Source organism: Eptesicus fuscus, chromosome 1 (genome assembly GCF_027574615.1).
Source record: "Eptesicus fuscus isolate TK198812 chromosome 1, DD_ASM_mEF_20220401, whole genome shotgun sequence".
In the NCBI taxonomy this organism is placed as follows: domain Eukaryota; kingdom Metazoa; phylum Chordata; class Mammalia; order Chiroptera; family Vespertilionidae; genus Eptesicus; species Eptesicus fuscus.
Genome location: NC_072473.1, coordinates 54,489,858 through 54,502,515, shown reverse-complemented (window position 1 = coordinate 54,502,515; position 12,658 = coordinate 54,489,858). Strand labels below are relative to the sequence as shown.

Below are 12,658 nucleotides of genomic sequence, written 5' to 3'. Positions count from 1 at the left end.
AGTCCTAAACATGTCTCATACTTGGCTTTAGAGTTCAGCTATTCATAATGGTTCTTAAGAAGGCCCTGGCTGTTCTTTACCTTTGTTAGACAAAAGCACAAACTCTCCTTCATTTCCCTACAGAGCAAGATGTTTGCATCTTTTCGAATTCTAAGACTGGGACAGACAAGTCTGGCATTCATATATAAATTAAGGCCAGTAATGAATCTATTTTACTTCCGGTAAAACCCCTGAAATGTGGTCAGGTCCTTCTGTTATGTTGAGAATGACTTGCTCTCTATCCTCAACATCCATACCACAAACCAAATAGTTTGAATTCTTTACAAAGCATCTGGGATTTTGTTGTTTATTATATTATGTGGCTTTGGTCTAAATCAGGGGAAAGTGCTGATTGCATGGGAGTGGGTGGGTCTGGCCTGTACTCAGAAGTCTAGAATTCAGAACTGTACCAACCAAGTGCCTAGGCCCAGGGCTTCTGTGTGAGAGGCTTAAGTCTTTTCAGCACAGTGTGGTTTTTCAGCTGCTCTGTTCTCTGGAGTGTGGGCAGTTGTGCTAAGAGTTTGCTTCTTATTGGTGAGCAACACAATCTATCAAAATCAAGATCTGCTTGTCTCTGGGGCAGTTTCTGCATCCTCCAGAAGGTTGACCAGTGAATCTGTTGTGGGGGTGTGTGTGAAGAAGTAAAGGGTAAGGGAACCCTCTTTGTGAAACAGACTGCTATTTCATTTGACTTCTTTCCCCCTCTTTGGACAGTGGACAAATACCTCTCCATTATTGCTCAACCAGTTCTCTTTGTTCAATTGTTGGTCTGTTTTTCCTCCAACCTCCCAGAAACCAGACATATGAAAATCAAATGAATCACTGCTCTGGCTTTGTTTAGAAAATTGAACTGACAAGAAGACTTAGTGCCTATTAGCCTTGGGAGGGGGGGCAGGAGGAGTCACAATGATTGTTTTGGAGCTCCATCAGCATCCCATTTACCCAGTTCTTACCCTCTCTCCCCATATGGTTAACTAATTAGGCCTTTTTTGTGTTATGGGCCATAGCAACTTGCAAGGCTGCCTTTTGTATCCTTTTAGTTTATACATTCTCAGTTCTGGACCATAGTAAGACTTCCTTTAAACAAAACAAACCAATCACAAACCACAATTTGAAATGAACGGTGGTGGGCAAGTTACACTTACTTTCTCTACTCCTTGAGCCTTTGATGATGCCATTAGTTCAGCTAATTACTTCCTGTAATTAATGTTATATGCTAATGAAATGAGAGTTCTTCGAATGCAGCATAAGCTGGGCACAGATTTTAGCTATCATTGTTGACAGACATTAGAAGGGTCTGAAGGCGTGTGTGCAAGTTACCTCAGATAGATCAGAGTGGACAAACGGCTGCCTCGTTTGTTGGCTTAGCTTGGTTCATTCAAAGTAACCAGGTTCTGGCCTCTTCTAGCTAAGGGGTGTGTGTGTGGGGAAGGGTCTGTATGTTATCGAAACTCATCACCCTGATCACCGTGTAGACAATCAAACTGAAAAAGGCATGAAGTTCAGGACCAAGTAACATTCATATTTTGCACAAAAGCCATCCAATCAACTCATGCCAAAATAAGTGCACACCTGCAAACCTCTAGTGGGAGAGAGTTAAACTGTGGTTGAAGAGGCATCAGAGTCTTTCTGTTTCTCCACACAAGTCATTAAGGCCTCACCAAGGAAGTGAATAAGCAACAATGGCTCCCTATTTCCCCAGGTTTGACAGCCCCCAATCTGCTCTCACACTGTGCTCCTCAGTAACAGAACCCAGGGATGGAGCAGCCGGTCATTCATTGAAAAGATGCACGTGTGCCCTTGCATCTGAGAATTTCTTCTTGGTGCACACCACTGGCAGAAAATAAGAAGAAAATCTGTAGTCAATAATGCAAGATTTTAAGTATGAAAACATAAAAAGTCTGCATATGATTAAAGTGCCTGATGATTTCTAGATAAAGTGGTATCTCGCCTGCTGTCCAAAGTGTGAGTTTGAGTAAAAGAAATGTAGGCTCTTTTGTTATTTCCATGGTTTCTTTTTAGAACCCTTCCTTTTCCCCTTTTTATACTCAAGTTTAGTAACTGAACCCTACTTACTCAACCCAGGGCTTAGGTACTGGGACTATCGGTGGTGCCGTAGTCTTTTGAAAACTGTGCAATAATTCTCCGAGCAAGTGGATTAGTGGTCTTCAGCAGTTCAGCTGCTGAGGGGCGGGACCTTGGAGTTGCCTTACTTCCCTTCTTCTGTAGCAAGGCCTTGAAATCATCGTTTCTGCCAGCATCTAGGCTGGTACTGCCGCTTGACCCTGCAGAGGCAGCTGACTCACTAATAGGAGAATCAGCTGTGTTCCTTATTGGTGAGTGGGAGCTCGGTCTGCTGCCTCCGGCAAAGGCCTCACCAGGCTCCTTCCAGCCAAGCAGCTTTCTTTTGGACCTAAATAAGAGAAGTTTTGCTTTGAGTGAATTCGTGTGGTGGACATTTCCTAATGCTTCATATAACTTCATATAACTTCATTGATCGGCTGTCTCCTGCACGCCCCCTACTACTGGGGATTGAGCCTGCAACTGGTGTGCCTGACTGGGAATCGAACCGTGACCTCCCGGTTCATAGGCTGACACTCAACCACTGAGTCACACTGGCTGGGCAACCCTTAACTTGTTTCAATGCCTGCAGCTGGAGTCATTGGCCTGTGCCTGCAGGCTCAGTCCTGCCCAGGTTCTGGGACCCAAGAAGAATTTAAGGAGTTAAGGCTAGAAGCTCAGTGACTCTGAATCAAGACAGCCTGGGAACTGATCCTGCTCTGAACTGGTGCTCTAGCTCCAACAACTGGGTCCTTTCCAGTTTCCTCCCCACCAAGCCCCTGCTTTGTGCCCCTGTCCAATAACTGGGTCCCCATCTGGTCTCCCTTTGCCTAAGTTCTTGCTCTGATACTTGGCCTGATGCCCTACTTCACTTCTTGATAAGATTTTTTGGTACAAGGAATTCTATGAAGAGTTAAATGTCTCTGATTGCTACAAAGCTGTAAGAGAGCAGAAAGAGCCACAATAGGTCCTGAGGTTGCTAGGAGACAAGAGGCCCCTCTCTTGGCACCTGATCTTCCTTTCCCCGCCCCTCCTACACTTCATCCAAAGATGTCAGTAATTGGCGATGTGAGGCCCTGGACTGCTTTCACATATGTGGGAATCTGGAGTTAAGTATCTAGTTTCAATTCTAATGGCTGCTTAGAGGTTTGTCTTTTGGTATAAAAAGTGAAGGTGATTACAATAGGAATTAAGGAAATTGGTCCAGACCTGTGTATCACAGTAAATAAATCTTCAGTTGTACGTGAAGCCACAAACACATCATCATCATCTTCCGCAATCCATTCAGCTGTTTTATCACTGATAACACTTTTTTCTTCAGTACTTGGTTCCATAGTACTCCCTAGGTATAAGAACCAGAAGGAATTATTTTGACCACAATAGTGAGGACCAAGCACATTATCATATGTATTTCATTTGATGTTCAATGCAACTCTGTCCACCCATCTACTGATGGGTGCAGGACAGAGACTCTTAATGTCTCCATTTTGTAAAGAACATGATGGTCAGAAGGTTAGTGATTTGGCCAAGGTGGACTCAGTGCTAAAGATCAAGCCTGGGTCTTTATTCTCTCATGCCTCTTCCGTTAAATAGGTTGATTGAGCATTTTCTTATTTTAAATGTGTCATTTTTAAAGATCAAGAAACTGAGAGCAATTAAGCAATAATTCAACCAATGGATGGGAGTGTGACCTTTCTGAATCTCAGAGGGAGCCTTTGGAGTTTAAGGATGAATATTTTAAAATTACCTGTGGCTTTGATTTGTTTGCATGTTTTAGTCACAATGACTTATTTTATGTTGAAAGTCCAAATCAACTTAAGGAAGGTTAAGAGTTCAAAAAAAGAGTGAGAAACATGGATGAACTTGGAGGAACTTATGCTAGGTGAAATAAACCAGTCACAGAAGGGCAAATGCTTCATGATTCTACTTATATGAGGTCCCTAGAGTAATCAGATTCAGAGACAGAAAGCAGAATGGTGGTTGCCAGGGGCTGGAGGGAGAGGACAATGGAGAGTTACTGTTTAATGGTTGTAGACTTCAGTTTTGCAAGATGAAAAGAGTTCTGGAGATGGATGGTGGTGATGGTTGCTCAACATTGTGAATATAATTAACACCACTGAACTGTACACTTAAAAATGGTTAAGGTGGTAAATTTTATGTTATGTGTATTTTGCCACAATGAAAACAAAAAGGGACAGGAGAAAAATAAAAAAAGATGAGAAATATTATCTAGCCTAGTCTTCTTGTTCCAGAAAGAGCTAACCATCCAAGAAAGTGAGCTCCATTTCCTCTCAAAAGCACTAGGAAAGTCTGCTGCTGGTAACATATTGCATTGCTTCAGAAGCCTGCAAGCCCACCACGGCACTTGACCTCAGCCTGGGAGAATATGAGTCCCATGCAAGAAACTAAATTCAGTGTGGCTAGTGAAAAGTACTGTATAGTGATGTAGAGAGTTCCTAGGGCAGGGGATGCATGCCTGATTAGGTAAATGGGCTCCTAAGGTCCCAGGGTGCTAAGACCTAGTTTAATTTCATTACCTCTGCACTGGGGGTTCCAGAGTAGGCTGCCTCAAACTGAGCTTTGGAGATCTGCCCCTGGGCCAGTCCCAATCCTCTGATCCCAAGGGCAGTGGGGCCCATTTAGGGTAACCCAAAACCTCAAGAGGTGCCCCTACAAATTTGGTCATCCCAGGGTCAGGATCATGGAGCACTGGCTTTTGTCTCTGGCACTACATTCTCACCATCATCTCTCCTGGGATTGAAAGGAAAAGCCATCAGATATTTTACTAACCTGGAGGGCTTGCCTCCCTTTCATCATCAGCCTGTGGTGTGGAAGTTGTCCTTGTTGTACCAGATGATTGCAGGTGGTCACCAGTGGGGGGACACTTGGCATCTTCTTCCAGGGTGATGATGGGGCTGACAGGCAGCCTTGGTTCAGCAACATAGGCCTCCATTTGAGCTGTGGGTGAGGTGAGAGGCAGGTATAACACGCTGGGCTTTTTTGGTACAGGAGGTGGAATCTTGCTTTTCTTCTCTGCTTGTTCCTGGCTCTGGAGGCTAATTCTTTCAGGCAGAGCTCTCACTTTTGGGCCCTCATCCTCCGTACTTCCCTGGAGAGGTTGCTGTGTTCCTGAGCAGAAAGCACCAGAGGAACTGGCAAAAGGTGTAAAAACAAGAGATGAGGGTGCTGTTGACTCCCCTGGGCTTCTGGCCTCAGGGAAGCTGGAGGACTTTGGTTTCCGCACCACCGTGTAGATGTCTGGAGGGAATGGCCTCATGTATTGAATTGAGCTCTGAGGGGTCATAGCCAATGTAGGCGAAGTTAGTGGGTACTCCTCAGGGACAGACTGTGGCTTGTGGACCAAGCTTGGAGGCCTTCGGGCCAGCGGGGGTTTCTCAGCTATGGGAGGTCTCATCTTTCTCTCTAGCAAGGTAAAGACTTCTCCCGACTCCTCAGCATAGTCAGGGCTCTCAATGTCATCTTCTGGCTCAGACTTGCTTACTGACCTGAGGCGGACAGAACGTAGGTCAGACTGAGTAACCATGGGCATGACTGGCTGATTGGGGCCAGTTTTCTGGACCAACTTGGCCCCAAAATTTGTATCTGAGTGATGCCGGCTCACCTTGGTTTTGCTTCGTATGGAGATACTCATCCCAGACAGATCCAGGTAGGTAGAAGAGGTCAACGGTAGGTCAAACGATAATCGTGACTTGGAAATTTTCTCCATTGGCGATGGTGGGGGCAGTGATGACTTCCTCTCGGGTACCACTGGACGCACCCGGACACTGCCACTTGGAGGAGGCAAGTGGCCCAGGGTCAAGGACATGGAGACAGTGGGTGTTGGTGTCTCTGACTGGCTGGAGTACCCACTGGAGGGTGACATCAGCCCAGTGGGCCTTCCTGGAGAGGGTACCTCCCTGGCCTCTACCTCAATGGAGAGTTGGGAAGGCGTAGTAGCTCTGGAGATGGAAGGGGAGGCAAGAGACTCTGAGCTGCCCTGAACTTGGGTACACTCAATGACTGTGGTGCCAGTGGCAGTGCTGGAGCTGGACAAGGACTGGCAGGTGTCACCAGACTTCCAGTCAGTAAGATACCAGTGGTGGGAGAATTGTGTATCTTCTGGGTCTTTGAAGGTGGGCACAGCTGGGTGACCCTGGGATGAATGATGTCCTTGGTGTTCCAAGGAGAGGCAAAGGCTCCTGGACCTCTGGTCCTTGAATAGTGCTGACCCACTTTCTGGCAAGAGGACTGGTTCATCTTTGACCAGTGAGACACTGCGCATTGGTGGGGAAGGCTTCTTTTTGGCCTTCTTAAGTGAAATACTCTTGGATCTCTGCCTTCTGTGGTGGGCCTCCTGCTGGGAGCTGATGGAGGCAATGTTGTCAGCACTGTTACTGCCCTCAGAACTTGTACTGGCATAAGGCATGGCACAAGCTTCACTGGACTTCTGCTCCTCATCATAGTCCACATCTGTGGTGCCTGAGTCTGTGGGTACAGAGAGTGACCGCTCCCGGAACCTGCTGGCCCCACCTGGGCCTGTCTCCAGCCTTGGGGTGCCACCAGTCAGAAGGCCAATCTTGAAGGGTCGCTCTGATACTTGCCTTTGTTGAGTAGGGTGTTCAGAGTAGCCAGCTGATCCACTGCATCCTGCTGGGTTATCACGAGTGACTAAGAGTGCAGCAGCCTCCTTAGGAACCAGAGGTGGCAGTGTGTGCACAGAGACCCATGAATTCCCAGAGGAAGGGTTTTTTCCATATTCATTGACTTGATTGCTCTGACTGGTGGCACTTGGAGTCATATAGGTGAAAGCATCTCCTTTCCACAAAGCAGAGAATGTCGATTCTGTTGGTCCATTGCAAGAACTGGAGACGCTATACACCATTCCCATGCTTTCCATGCCAGGAGGCTTGGTGCCACCACACACCTGGAGAGGTTTGTCTGGATCACTAGAAGGATTTCTCAGTACTGGTGAGGTGATATTTGGGAAACGAGCTTCCTGACCAACTGAAACTCTTCCATGAACACCTTCTGGAACAGAATGACTGGGCTTGATGTCTGAGCTGGTAGAGAAAGCCAACCTGCCTGTGGGGCTGTTGCTGAGACCTGGAGGAGGAAAAAAACAGAACATTAGTGGTGCAGCCAGGGATCCCTCAGCAGCACCAAATTTTTGCTAAGAAACATTTGCCAACAACATGGACAGAATTCCTTGGTTCTTCATTTCCATAGATAAGAGTGCGGGGGAAGTTGGGTCCTTGACCATCATGACATGGTGAATCACAGGGTGGCCTTGAATTATCCAGATGGCTTCCAAAGACTTTCCAGCTTTGATTATTCCTTTTGGAGCTGAAGTGGCAGGTGGGACTACCTTGGGTTTTCCAGGCCTTTCACCCCAGGCTCATGAAGCCATCACAGACCTCAGAGTTCACCTCTCTTGAGATGAAAGCAGAAGTTTTTGAACTATAAAGGACAGCACTGTGTGACTTTAAGCCCCAGCAATGAATTTGGAGTAAGCCACTGTTGGAAAGCCCAGAGTCTGGTTGCATTTTTGGCACCTGTCACTTTTTAGCTTTGCAACATGAGATACTTAAGATAATCTACAGTTGTGAGGCAACCGTTCAGATGTTCAGAATCCCCAAAGATTTCTCATACACACAATTATTACTGTTTTATAATCATTATTATTAACTACTTTTACTGCTATGATAATTTATAGTTAACAGTCACCCTTTGTTGAACACATACTATGTACCAGGCACATGGTAGGCCAATTACACACAATGACTCTAATCCTCACGGCAACTCCACCAGGTGGCATCGTTATCCCCAATTTATAGATGAAGAAGCTGAGGCTCAGAGGGGTTATATAACCTGGCCAAGGCCTGTGCTCTTTGGACAGCATTCATTTAACAGTATAATGGTTCTGCTAAGATGGTTCTTTTAGTGATGCTTCCCCCCTTTACCTACTTGCCTAAACTTGACATATATGTTTATATTCCAATTATTATAAGAAAGAATAACATAATGAATTTATAGCCTGGGAGACCTGTTCTTCATATTCGGTTGCTCCCCTTGACCAAAGGCCCTTGGCTATCTTTAATCACCACATTGGATTTTCAGGATGTCCAAAGCCCCCTCCCCCAAATTATTCTTGCTCCCCATAACCACAATATCACCCGGGTGGCAGGACTGGTGGAAGAGAAAAAGGGGAAGGATCCGGGGAATCAGCTGTGGTGGGGTCACCTTGATCTCGCTGGGAAAAGTTAGAGAATCCAATAATGGTCCGCCTCCGCCTCAGGGTGGACTTGGGGTTCACGGCTGTCTCTGTGTTAAACAAGGAGTGTCGCAAACTTGCATGTTTATCGAACTGCTGCCCTGTAGCCAAAATAAAGACACTTGGGTGCATCTTGGTTTCTGTTTACAGTACAGTGGGAATGGGCCTGAGGTAGAGAGAAGGGATGATGGCAGTAGCAATGAGCATGAGTAGCATCCAGGCAGGTGGCCCTTCTTCCACATCCCTCCCAACATGGCCCCAGACACCCAGAGCCCCAAGGCACACATAGGCCTCACCCAGGGTCACCTGTGAGTCTTAGGTAGCTGAGAGCCATGGTTTTCAATCCTGACTACATATTGAAATAAACTGAGCAGTTTTTGAAATTCCAATACCTGAATCCCATCCCAGAACATTGAAGTCTTTGGGAGGAGGGCCCAGGTAGAAGCTATTTCTCAAACTCCCCAGGTAGTTGATTATTCAGATGTACATCCTGGGGCGAGAACCACTGATTTAGAGAGACAGGTTGAGACTAGATGTTGCTTGATTGTAATCTTTTCTTAAAGAAAGCCTTTAGCCTGACCGGTGTGGTTCAGTGGTTGAGTGTTGGCTCATGAACAAGGAGGTCATGGTTTGATTCCTGGTCAGGGCACATGCCCGGGTTGCAGGCTCAATCCCCAGTGTGGGGTATGCAGGAGGCAGCGGATTGATGTTTCTTTCTCATGGATGTTTCTATCTCTCTCTCCCTCTCCCTTCCTCTCTATAAAATCAATAAAAAATATTTTTAAAAAAAGCCTTAACGTTGGCCAGAGGACAGTGTCTCCCAGAAGCTTCCTTGCCTCCCCCTTCATCTAGGAAGCAGCCTGGTAGTCTGTCCTCCAGCCACCTTTGATTACATTTTGTCAAAGTTCACCCCTGGGCAGTGACTGAGATCTATTTCTCTTAAAGCACTGGGTCAGTCTTTGTTCCTGTGGAACTGCTGGGACAGGGTCAGGGTGAGACAGGGGGTGAGTATGCTGCTCCCCTCACTGTCTCTCATTCAATAGCTGGCCTACCAAACCCTCCTCTCACAGCTTCACAGCTGCATATGATACCCCCCTCCCACACGTGACTCCATGGACAAAGCTCAGGGCCAGCCTTATTGAGAGTAAGATAGAAGTTTAGAAATAAAGTGCCCACCATCACTCCTCTTTGTACATCTCCCTAGGCTGTGGGTTCTATTTTCTTCCTCTAATTTCCTGAGATGACACCAATGACGCTGGATGGCCCCATATACAGAGAGCATCACCACATGTGGCCAGAGGTGTCCACATCATCTTAATAAACTTTTCCCAGCATACCACAAGCCAATGCTAGATCACACGATGCCTCTGGTCCCTTTAGGTCATGAAGTCTTGATTTCATTGGGTTGCTGGTCCTATCTCCTTCTGAAATGACCAAGCCTCCTCCTCTTCTTCTTACAGCCAATGGAATATGGAGCACGAATTAATAATGTGTGTGGTACAAGTGTCACATGTTCCCAAAGCCACGTCCAACTAAGCTACATACATCATTTTCCCCACTTTTGAGATAGTACTCCCCCCCCCCCCGCTTTTGGCCTTTTGGTCCTTGGTCCCTTTCTGTTACTTCCCTTCCTAAACACTTGGCATGCGCGAGTTGGGGAGACCCATCTCACTAAAAGACTGAGTGTTCACTTAAAGTGCCATATCAGGCCCATGGTCTGCGCCCTGGGTATGAGCCTACCTTTTATCATCAACACTCTGAACCCCACACTTTCCCTCAGACTCCTATCCAAACATGGATTCTGGCAGAGAAGTTTCCTTTCCCCAACCCAAACATAACTCACAAACTTTAAATATCCATGGACGCTCCAAAGAGCACACAAGTTCATAAAGTTTCAGAGTTTTCCTTAAGAACATTTTGTTTGCTATCAGATGGTCTCAGTTAGTGTGGAAGTGCTAGTAGAGTGAAGAAAAAGCAGCCATAGCCCCATCTTCTGCATGCCTCCTTTCCCTGGCAAGAGCCATGACCTTGACAGTGCAGGGTGAGCCAGTAGCAGAGAAAGTCTTGCTCCCTCCCCCAGCATCCAGTGCATTTGGAGAGGATGGTCTGTAGTTGGCATGGGGGGAAGCAAACAGAGGTGGTGCTAAGCAACTCTACCAGAGATGTTGATGGGCACAATGTCAGAGTGCGTGGAACAAGGCTGAAGCCACTGCTTCTCCTCTAGGATGGGCAGAGGGAAGGGGATATTCCAGGCAACTTGCTTGTCGGCTGTGGTAGACAGGCTCAGGGAGGCCTCAGGGGCCCTCACACCCTGGATGGTAGTCTCATCCTCTCTCAGCTGCTGTTTTGTAGGCTGTTGGGAAAGAAGGTGATGGGAAGGGTGTGCTCCTGACTGGAGATGAGCCATGCCCACAGGATAGCTGTCTAGGCAGGCTGGTTGGAGGCTTCGTCTGGGAGGCAGGAGAACATGGACAGGCTGCCAGGCCAGACACCTACTGTGAAAGACCCATATGGGCTGGGCCTCAGGATAAGTCTGCTGGTGAGCAGAGGTGAGCAGCAGTATCCAGTGGATAATGTAAGCAGCTCAAGATCCCCTGTTGATGGGTGTAGGGTGAGCTCTGCACTGGCTCTCCCAGGCAGGGGAAGATGCAACTCACCATCAATACAAACTCCAGACGCCTGGCAGACTGGGGCCTTGGGCTGGGAGTGGGCTCAGGGGCCTCATCAGCAGAGCGGAAGGTCTGCCCCAGCAGTCTGGCCTCTGAGTACTGCTCCTCATATTCTTCTGAAAAACAGCACAGTAGATACAAACTCTAGGGGGCCATGGTCAAGTGCCAAGCAGGGGAGGGACCATGAACCAGGGCTGTTGCTCTAGCTGCCAGGCCTGACTTGCACTATTTCTTTAGAATATTTCCTGGCCTCTGAGCCTCTGGAAAAATGCCTACTTCCTGGGACTGTGAGAGCCAAGGAGAAAAGAGAATCAAGAAATTTGAGTTGTGCTGGTTCTGGGACTAAGCCCTTGTCTCTGTGGTCCACACCTTAAGTGCTAAACTTGGAGTGAAGGCTCAGGGTGCAGACACTTTTGCTACTTTATGCTGAAAGGTCCTCTCTTTGCAGCCCTGCAGTTCTTCAGGTTTTCTGCAACCCTAGCTGGGAAAAGACCTGGGTGAAACAGAAGGAGATTTGTATTGGGAAGTCCAATGTGGGGTGCTCCCTTGAATGTCAAGAACTCTTACTCAAGCCTCCAAGAGCCTGGCTTCCTGCATCTTAGTCCCTCTGTAGGTGGTGACAGGACCAGGGGAGTGTAGGTAAAGAGGAAAGGGAGGAAGTGGCATAGAAGGAAGGAGAATTTCAGGGGCATCATCAGGGAATATGAAGGATGCATAAGATTTGGATTGGTTTCATTTAACTGATGAATTCAAAGGAAGGGAAGGAATCCAACGAAATGAAGGAAGTGAGAGTAAGGAATCAACAGGCAGGGCTCTATGCATATTTGAGCAAAGATTTAAGAATCAATGGAGTCAGGAGGGTCCTCAAAGGTTCTCTGGTCCAACACCCCATTCTGGGCTCAGACTTTCTCCTCAGCAGCCCTTCAACCTGTCTCTTGAGCCTCTGCATACACTTGCAGAGGAGGGAGCAGCCCTCTTCCCAATGCTGCTGATTCCATCCAAGGACAGTTGGGGCTGTCAGGTGTCAGGAAAGTCTTTCCTTATCTTGAGATGAAATCTGCTTCCCTCTAGGTTCCTCCCCCAGTCCTAACTGTCCATGGAGGCACCACAGAACACACTGACTCCTTTTCTGCATGGTAGATCCTTTCTTATTTGAACACAAGGCTCATGGTGTCCCTTGGTATCTTGCTTCTCTAAGGTCAGCACTGCCCTGGCAAGGAGGTGGGGGTTATGGCTGTAGTCCAGTTGGGTGGCCATGTGCCACTTTCTATTCTCCACCAGTGTTAATCTTCATTGGCATGAATAAATGAGAGCTGATAAGATGTTTTTTCACACTTAATGTTCACTCAAGAAATGTCTATTGAGCACCTCTTGGGGATCCAGCCCTGTGCCAGGTGCTTCTGGAAACCCAAGAGACATGGTTCTTTATGTTGACAAGCTCAGTCTGGTCAGGTGGACAAAATATATACCCAGGACTAGTAGATGAAAGAGTAAATGAATGAACAAATGAAAGGAAAAGCAGTTCAGAACTATAACAGTCCTCTTGAACTGGATGGTACAAAGCGCCTCATATGAGTGCTTATGGAGGGAATGGTGCAAAGTGCAGAACTCGTGTGAA

At 47.1% G+C, this 12,658-nt stretch overlaps 1 protein-coding gene across 1 annotated transcript in view; it reads right to left on the bottom strand.

The window, feature by feature from the left end:
* Positions 1–1,838: 1,838 nt before the first annotated feature.
* Positions 1,839–12,658, bottom strand: part of NHSL2 (NHS like 2) — a 375,435-nt gene continuing 364,615 nt past the window's right edge. Inside the window, exons 3-9 of the mRNA XM_054718373.1 lie at positions 11,029–11,156; positions 10,529–10,724; positions 8,341–8,472; positions 4,891–7,203; positions 3,310–3,442; positions 2,116–2,452; positions 1,839–1,872 (exon numbers count right to left, since the gene is read on the bottom strand). Of these exons, the coding sequence (XP_054574348.1) occupies positions 2,128–2,452; positions 3,310–3,442; positions 4,891–7,203; positions 8,341–8,472; positions 10,529–10,724; positions 11,029–11,156 (3,227 nt within the window). The 3' untranslated portion in view covers positions 1,839–1,872; positions 2,116–2,127. The remainder of the gene's footprint in view (positions 1,873–2,115; positions 2,453–3,309; positions 3,443–4,890; positions 7,204–8,340; positions 8,473–10,528; positions 10,725–11,028; positions 11,157–12,658) is intronic.